At 38.0% G+C, this 9,459-nt stretch overlaps 1 protein-coding gene across 7 annotated transcripts in view; it reads right to left on the bottom strand.

The window, feature by feature from the left end:
* Window positions 1-7,439: 7,439 nt before the first annotated feature.
* LOC115219521 (probable JmjC domain-containing histone demethylation protein 2C) overlaps window positions 7,440-9,459 on the bottom strand; it is a 321,052-nt gene continuing 319,032 nt past the window's right edge. For all 7 annotated transcript variants that reach the window (XM_036509010.1, XM_029789698.2, XM_029789699.2 and 4 more), the window contains one exon: window positions 7,440-9,170. In XM_036509010.1, the coding sequence (XP_036364903.1) occupies window positions 9,102-9,170 (69 nt within the window). In that variant the 3' untranslated portion in view covers window positions 7,440-9,101. The remainder of the gene's footprint in view (window positions 9,171-9,459) is intronic.

Below are 9,459 nucleotides of genomic sequence, written 5' to 3'. Positions count from 1 at the left end.
AAAACGCACTAGTGGGGCGACAAATACCTGACACTTCTAGGCACTGATACCACCAGATCTCTATCTTTTTTGGTCTTAAGAAGCTCACGGGCTAATTACAAACACCAATACTTGCTCTTGCACTACTTTTCTATATATCACTTGCAAGAAGATGAGTCACTGCTATCTCTAGTGGTTGAGCATCCATCATTGTCAAGACCAAGTAAGGTCAAAATCACTTGATCTGGTGGTCTCGGTGCTGGAGATGGCAGGGATTTATCTCCCCTCTAGTGATATAAACAAGAGTACATTTTGCACCAAAAGTCAATGTGATAGTTTCTCTCATGGTAACTACCTCAGAATAGTTCTAACAGAACATCCACATTTAAGTCATCATCATCATCATCGTTTAACATCCATTTTCCATGCTAGCATAGGTTGGATGGTTGGACCGGAGTCTGAGAAGCCAGGAGGCTGCACCAGGCTCCAGTCTGATCTGGCAGTGTTTCTACAGCTGGATGCCCTTCCTAGCGCCAACCACTCCGTGAGTGTAGTGGGTGCTTTTTATGTGCCACTAGCACAGGTGCCAGAGGAGGCCATGATTGGTTGGTAATTTTTACGTACCACCGGCACAGAAGCCAGTCAAGGCGGCGCTAGCATCGGCCACGTTCAGATGGTGCTTTTTACGTGCCACCAGCTCAGGTATCACAACTACAATTTCTATTTGATTTTTGATGTTGATGTTTTTGACTCAATAGGTCTCCTCAAGCACAGCAGGTTGCCCTATGATCCAAGGTAAGCACAGCAGGCCGTCCTGCGATCCAGTATACTTTGGATGGGCTGGGGCTTCTATGTGAAGCTGGTGCAGGAAACAGCCATGGAGATAAATATTACCTCTCAGTATTAATACTGCCTCTGTCACTAATATATATTTTTCTTTGAGACAATCTTTGCAATGGCATTACCAAATTCTGACATCCACAGAATTCTACTTTGATCCACTCATTTCATGACCAAATATATCATATGCACAATGGGAAAACAAATATCGGATTTTCTTTAAAAACATTCGTCATCCAATGTGTCCTTATTTTTTTAAATGGTAGAGTAGACACTCCTTAGAGTGTATCCAGTGCAAACAATGGATTTATAAAAGGTCCAATTGAATCACAAGAAGGTTAACAAAGAAAGTAAGACTTTGTGTGTGAAAGATGCACAGGAGTGAGAGGATGCTAAATATCCCTGCTGCAACCATATAGTGATTTTAGTGGGATTTGGCTGCTATTTCTAGCAGGTAGAGCGACCATATTAAGTTTTCTCTCAGATGCTTAGTTGTTGTTTAATTTCAGGTCAGCCATAATTGATGCCACGACAATCCGTCTCTTTTTCTTATGTCCGGGTAAGCAGGATATTATACACAAGTTCTCTTGCTAGCTGGTATGCAGGCATGGAGAGCGATCGGCTAAATAATTAGGTACTTACTGAAAGACTTCTCAAGCTTGTCATCGCTTCCTAAGCTTATCACCGGGTTTCAAAAGTTCTGGGGTTGATAGATAGAAAGCAGGATATTGGAGTGAGATGTAGAATCGAAATCTCTCGTTACTGAGCAATTACAGTTTCGAATCTACACCACGCTACAATATGAACACACAACGCACAGAATAGAAACAGACACTAAAGCATTTCAAAAAACAATCTAACATTCTCTCAAGCCACCGTCTTAACCTGATTTATTTTTTATTGATTCAGAAAAGAAGAAAGGTAAAGGTGACTTGTGCTAGATTTGAGCTCAGGGCTCAGAAAGCCAGCACGAAGACCGTAAAGTATCGTATTCAACACTAACAACTCTCTTCGGCGCCATTTATAAAGGCTCTCGTGTTTAGTAGTAAAGGAAATCTACTACAACATAAAAAATTTTCTTTTGTGTCCGAAGCAGCTACATCTGGGTCACCTAATAATATTGTGGTTGACATCAGTGAAAAGTTGAATTTATACTGCGTTGTTTAATTGAAGCTGAGTTGCTTTTACAAGGGATATTACTCTTAGCATCAGGGGAGGTAACTGTAGTTTTAGTGCGTTACGATTATGAAATTGTTTCGGTGCATGCCCTGTTCATTCATTATTCTCTACTTTAGCAACGCAGGACAAAATGCTTAGAGGTATTTCTTCCGGCTTTACGTTCTGAGTTCAAATTCTGCCGAGGTCTACTTTGTCTTTCATCTTTTCGGGGTCGATAAAATAAGTACCAATTGAGCATTGAGGTCGATGTAATCGACTACTCCGCTCCCAAAATTTCAGGCCTTGTGCCTATGGTAGAAACAATTTTAAAAGTTAAGCTCGTGTCAACTCTGATCAAAGACATTCCAGCTGTAACCATCTCATCTTTTCCCCATGTCTATTATTTACAGAACACCTAGTCAATCTGTTGTCAGTTGCGGGAAATTTGCCTATTTCTCACTGGTCAAGCGGTCACATGGCTCCCCCTTTGGCTCAATTGTTGAAGCTAAATTTTTAGCGGTTTACTGTGATCTAGGTTTGTTTCTTAGTGTATCTACATCTCCAACTCTTCTAAGAGCCAGCCATGAGTCACAATTGAGGACAGCTGGTGACATGAACCACGCTTTCACTAATTGTTTCGTGTAGTCACAAACAGACAGAAAGATCCTCTCGAGTTCCCTTCTTCTGACCCAACAGCACACCCAGAAATATAAGGAGCTGCAACAATCTGAAATGAAATGTTTTGCTGAAGGACACAATATGTAACCCGGTCCTGGAATCGAACCCATGATATTATGATTGCAAGCTGAACACCCTAACCACGATGATTCACGCCTTCATTCAACTCTTCTAGAAAGTATCATGAGTACCACAATAAATAGTCTCCTCCCTTGAATTTAATATAACTTTTGATCCTTTGATAACTACGTCTGATTATAAGAGTTAAGCGGTTGGATATTTATCACTCTCACACGTGGCGGGGATAAATATTCATTCTATGAGCCACAATCATTAGTTATATTTCTGTGAGCTTGAGTAATCTCTACTGCAGCGGTACACTTCTTCAATACCTAACGCTTTTCTACAGTAAAACTTGGACCCATAATTCAAAGAGACGTTGCAGAAAATTTGGTTATTCATTCCGACTAATGGCCAGCATATTCCAATCTAAATCGTCTAAATTTCCATCATTCTTCTGTCAACCACTAAAGACATTATGCTGATCAAAACACTGGAAACAATATTCAAACAACTGAAAGAACCTGGTTGGATTTAAAAATTCGTATTTTGAAAAAGATGAGAACAGTGAACCATAAAAACCTTTCAATATCACCATGATTATTTCTGTTAGTTACAGATGAGGAAAAGCACTGAAGACCTTTTTCTTGCATTTCTAGCAGATGTTCGCTCAATTCATCGATAAAATTATTCAAATTTATATTTCATCGTTATTATCAAATTTTATATACATTGTAAATGTACTTTTTATATACAGGCGCAGGAGTGCTGTGTGGTAAGTAGCTTGCTTACCAACCATATGGTTCCGGGTTCAGTCCCAATGCGTGGCACCTTGGGCGAGTGTCTTCTACTATAGCCTCAGGCCGATCAAAGCCTTGTGAGAGGATTAAGTAGACGGAAACTGAAAGAAGAATCCACGTATGTATCGTTGGCGATAATTTTTCATTGTCTTCCCTTTTTCTGTTTCTGACGAAGAGCTCCGCTCGAAACGTTAAATCCTCCTTTTTTTCCTTAGCGTCCAATAACACTATACTTGTTCCTCGAGTCGTGTTTTCATGTCTGGATTAACTGACTGTCTGTCTATGTGTGTGTGTTTCTCCCCCCAACCGATGCTGGTGTGCTTACGTCCCCGTCACTTAGTGGTTCGGCAAGAGAGACCAATAGAATAAGTACTAGGCTTACAAAGAATAAGTCCTGGGATCGATTTGCATTATAATGCTCTCAGCTTTTTGGAAATTGCTCTGCTCACGCGACTTCATCTCACGTATTACACACCCATTCGTCTCCCCGACTTTAATCATCCTCGTTGCGTTCAACTCCAACCTAGCCCCCTGGCCTTTCCTTTTCAGAACGTTGACCCTGTTCATATCTTTCATGCAGGTGTGGGTTCACAATGGTTCAAGAAGAACACTAATGGCATCAATTTCATTGGTATAAGAGGACCAACAAAGGTCACGAACACAGTCACTTCCTCTAGAACCAGCAATATTTTAAACTAGCAGTATCGCCCGGCGTTGCTCAGGTTTGTAAGGGAAATAACTATAAAGCATTTTTAGAGAGTGATAGCCAAAAAATAGCAAAAAAATGGTAATTTTTTTTTTGAGATTTAAAAAAGGTGGAGTTGCGTCCCCTAGACAGTTTGTGGTTCGTGTTTCTGATTCTCGACCCCATGTCGAATTTATCGATTTTTTCAGAACTGGGGGAACTTTTCAAAATTTTCGCTGCGTTAGTTTTGAATTATAACATTGGGCTATGTGTGTGTCAAGTTTCATCAGAATCGGTTGAAAGCCATGGTCAGGGTGAGGGTACAAGCAAACAGACACACAGAAACACGCACAGACAAACTGCCGTTTATATAGAGAGAGAAGAGATAATGATGATAATATAGCGGTTGATTTCGATGATACTTGAAGGTCTGATATGACTGAATTGCGCCCAGAAAAAGAGTTCACTAAACTCATGGCTATAATACTGTTGAGCAGAAACGGTAGCACGCCGGGCGAAATGCGAAGCCGTATTTCGCCTGCCGTTACGTTCTGAGTTCAAATTCCGCCGAGGTCGACTTTGCCTTTCATCCTTTCGGGGTCGATAAATTAAGTACCAGTTGCACACTGGGGCCGATGCAATCGACTAAATCCTTTGTCTGTCCCCTGTGGGTAGTAAAGAAATATGTAATACTGTTGATCATAAATCTGCTTTGTTAGTTTGATGGTAAAAAAAAAAAAAAAAAAATTCGTTCTGGGATGGCCTTAGTCACTTCCCATTGAACAATTTCAGCTGTACCCAGCATGTTTTTCATTCACTAATCCACAAACGGAAAAAAATCACGTTTTCAAAACAAATTTTCTATCATAAAGGCACTGACTAAAAGTTTGTCTTTCTAATTCAAAATTCATCTGGAAGATGCGAATATCTTAGAGTCGTTGTCCCCTTGTTCAAGAAAAGTTTGCCTCGTCTGTTTCTCTTAAGATATGGCCCAGGTTGTCTCAGTAACTCCTGTATAGCGTTGTATATTGCTGGCTACTCCATTAGTAAAGTTGTTACATGCTTCCAGGCAACATGTCTTATGTGTCGCCATAACCAACAATACATCACACACAATCTCCTTCCAATAAAATGGGCTTCTACTTCAAATTGCAATTTGGAACATATGATTGCAAAACATTTCACTGTTTTTACTGTTAGAGTCTTGTGAAGGGTGACATTACATTTTTTGGTTACATGCTTTGGTTGCAGCTGTGGAAATTTCAAAGTTTATTTAAATTTTTCAAATTTGGTGTATTTACGAAGTTAAACACTAATAACTCTGTTTATCGAGTTAAAGGCAAAAATGAAACCACTTTCAGGCATGTCCCTCCACAACTCATAGTTGTCCTCTTTACGAACACACATATCAGGTTTTGCTGTTCGGAAGTTAAAAATATAAAACAACTTATTAGTAAACCTCAGGTTGTTACGATCCACAATGTAATAAAATATCACCCCTACATGTTACACAAACATTTGAGGAGAGGCCACTTGGATGTTTGGCACGAAGTCAAACACAAAGCTCTGGTCCAGATGCACTGCTCGCTTATTTTTCTAGAATGGCCTATCGTATCTACCTAGTCTGCTGTCCAGGTTATACACACGACTCAAAAGTGCTATCTGCACATGCAAATTCCATTCTGCCCATTATTTAAATACACCCTTAAGAGACTAGACTGGCTCACCACTTGTGTTGAGGCACTCATCACTCATTGTATTCCATCATATCCCATTCAGCCCTTCTTGATTTTACCCTTACTCTCTGATAGCTGTTGATTTGTGATGGTTTTAAGTAACAGATCAATCTCAGATTTGGTAAAATATACAGGTCACAGACCCTTCCAAAAAGTGAATAAATAAAAAAAAAACCATAAGCAAATTTTATAAAAAATATAGTCCTGGAAAGTGTCAGTGATCTTTGCAGGTCATCCCAGATCAATGTGGCAAATGTCCAATTTGAACACCAAAAAAAAAAAGACATGGGCAGAGAAGGGACCGGGTTTTTAGCTTAAGAGAATCAATTTGTTAAGACCTTTGGGTGGGTTCTAAAATCTTTCAGCTGATGACTATTGAAAAGGTTAGGCTATTTAGACCCATTTTTGTTATGATGAACAAATTATTAATTCCAGACACATGGTTGTTATTATACAATGCATAATTCTTTTTAATGAAAATGTAAAATTTGATGGCGATTTGATTGCTATATCTGGCTTATTAATCTAACTGCTAAGAGCAGGGGTTGAGGAAGTTCTTACAATCAGGGGCAAGTTGCAAGTGAAATAAGAACCTGGATGATGTGTCTGTGCTGAGAAAAATATAAACCTGATTTAATTACATTACTTAAAATAGTTTTGCTTTTGTTATTACTTTGTCAGCTTCAAGTGTGACTGAGAGGTTTTTAATTACCAAAAGCCAATCAGATTTGCTCAGACAAATACAACTATGAATGTAGTTTGTTACCTTGGCCCTGTTTTATGACTGATCATTTCAATGCAAGTTTTTACCTAAATATGGGTGGTGGCAGTTTTGGTACTGCTCGTGTGACACAGATTCCCAACTTACTGAAATTGGATGACAGATAATAGTGCCACCAATTAAAATATATCCACAAGTGCAACACTGAAGAATGGTAAAAGATAATTATACCAAAGACCTTACTCATGGAAGAAAAAAAGTATATAAACAATATGTAAGCAACACAAAAGCTGAACTTTCTGAAGAGATCAATATTTTAACCATAGGCTTATTGTACTTTATCCAACTTAAACCTTAAAGCATTATTTGACACAATCAAAAGTGTAGGACTGTTAGGTAATGCTAGTTGCATAGGAATTAAAAATGTAAACGGAGAAAAATTGAGGTACAGTGGCATACTGCTTAAATTGTGGCATTATGCTATGTTTGTAGATACAAATTAATGAACACCACACTTTAGACTAAAACCCTGCTTTAAAAATTTCTATAAAAATTCTACAATTCAAAACCATGTAATACATATTGGCATAGAACAACTTTTTAGAGGGACGGGATCCTATTTCATCTTTGAAGATAGGAGAAAAAAGAACAGTTCAGATTTTGAATAAACAGCCCATTGTTATTCAAAGTGGCTGGTGTATAGAGACACCAATGTTTAATTACAAGAAATTGCAGCTTCTAACAGGGGAAATGTACAAAGAAAGTAAAAATTTAACACAAACTTTTAAATCAGTGAATTTATTTTTAAGAATGGTTGAACAAGTTCTTTCTAGGATTCTAGCCATATGTGATAACATTTCAGTCACTTGAACACTGTGACATATGCGACATTTGATATAAAAATATTTCTATAGTTTTACAAAAGGCTAGAATACCGGCCATCCTTCTTGGTTGCTGTCAAAACAATGAATCAAAAAGAGGAAAAGTTCAATGTAGTTTTTTGTTAGGTGAAAATGTGCCTAGTTCATGTGGCAGTATGTGTCTGGAGGGGTGTGGGTGTAACAATGAGGACATTACTCAATGGGTCTAATGCACTACTGACCTGCACTGACCAAACATGAAAGCAGTCCGAGTTCAAGTGTTGCCTTCAAAGAGGATCTGATAGAATACAACCAATGAGAGTATCAAGGGAAAAAAAACAAAGATAAGCAGTTTACTTTCCCTGCCCCAAATTTTTCCCTGCTTCATTATGTGAAATGCTGCCCTCATCACAATGATGGCAACACAAAAAGGAACTGGAATCAATAGTAACAACCAGTTTTATTAATGACAATGAAATAAATGACAGACAGCTAGGGGTGATGAATGAACGGCCCCATCATGCTCTAAACAACTTTTACAAAGGTTTGGGTTTTTAATTATATATTTTTAATTATTATTATTTTTTTTTTGTTTTATGATGGTGGCATAGGTCGTAATGATTGAGACAGTTAACAGATATTTTCTGTTGAAATGTCTGATAAGAGTGCATGTCAATTTACAACTGTCAACTCTGGCTGCTCACACAGGGCTGTGATGGACTTTTTAAGCACAGCCAACCAATATCACTGAATGTAAGGAATTCATTTATTTTGTTAGATTAAAATGGTAAATAAACCCTCAGTAAATTATATTACTAGAGATCAGATGACTTTGAAAGAAATAGAGGTTATCTTTGGTAAATAATCAAGAGGGTGGATAGTAGTTCAATGAATTTTCCTTCAATGCCATGAAGATGAGATCGCAGAAAGTGTGGCCAGCACAAGCACTGCCATTCTTGAGTGCCTGTTGTATCAAACATAGCTGACAATAGGTAACTGCTCCAAGGTCCTCTACAGTTTTGACATTGGCAAAAATAATTCGATACACTCAATGATGCTTAACTTCTTACGTTTCCACAGCCAGGAAATGAATTTTCAGGAGAAAAAAAAAAAAAAAAAAGAAGATAAAATCCAATTTTTGCTTTATTATCTTGCACACCATCTGGCCTCATCCTTGATTAATTTCTAGTTTTGCTGTTAGGAAATCAAATATTTGTGAAATATCAGTAGCTGCATGAATGTAGAGGTATCACAATTTATGCAAAGCATGCAACTTGATGTTTTGTCCAGGGATCCAAATTCAAAATTGAAAGACTTCTTGCAACCATTAAGTTGACAACACAAAGTAGGATGTAGTAGAGTTAGCAGGATTGACAAGGACAAAGACGGCTTTTAATAACAATGCAATAACAGATAAAAAAAAAAAGGTGCCAGGAGTGACTTTGGCAGTGTAGGTGGGATGTCACTTGGTATGGCTGGCTGGCAGGTTTATCAGAGTTTTTCTGTCCAGCCAGTCTTGGTCATTGTTTACAAAACCAGCCAGAAACAAGTAGCAAGATGTATACAGCTCTACTTAAGAGGATTTCATTCCACAGGTTTATCACTGAGGACAGCAATGGCATCTTTCACAGCATGGTAAATGATATTCTTGACCTGAAAAGAAACCAAAAGCAATTTTACAATTTCAGAGATAGGCAACATCATAAATTGTTTAAATATTTATCTTTTCAAAATTAAGCAGTTCTTCCAACTTGCATGAAAATTTACACTGCATCATATTTAACTAACATTGAGAGTGAATTTTTACTGTTCTACTCATAAAACATTATCATCTACTTTTCCATGCTTGCATGGGTCAGGCAAAATTTCAAACGGACTTTCTATGGCCAGATGCCTTTTGTTGTCAACCCTCATTCATTTCTAAGCAAGGTTAATATTTCCC

The sequence above is a fragment of the Octopus sinensis genome, linkage group LG14 (assembly GCF_006345805.1).
Source record: "Octopus sinensis linkage group LG14, ASM634580v1, whole genome shotgun sequence".
Taxonomy (NCBI): Eukaryota; Metazoa; Mollusca; class Cephalopoda; order Octopoda; family Octopodidae; genus Octopus; species Octopus sinensis.
Note: the sequence above shows the minus strand (reverse complement) of the source record. Positions and strands in the feature narration are given on the sequence as shown.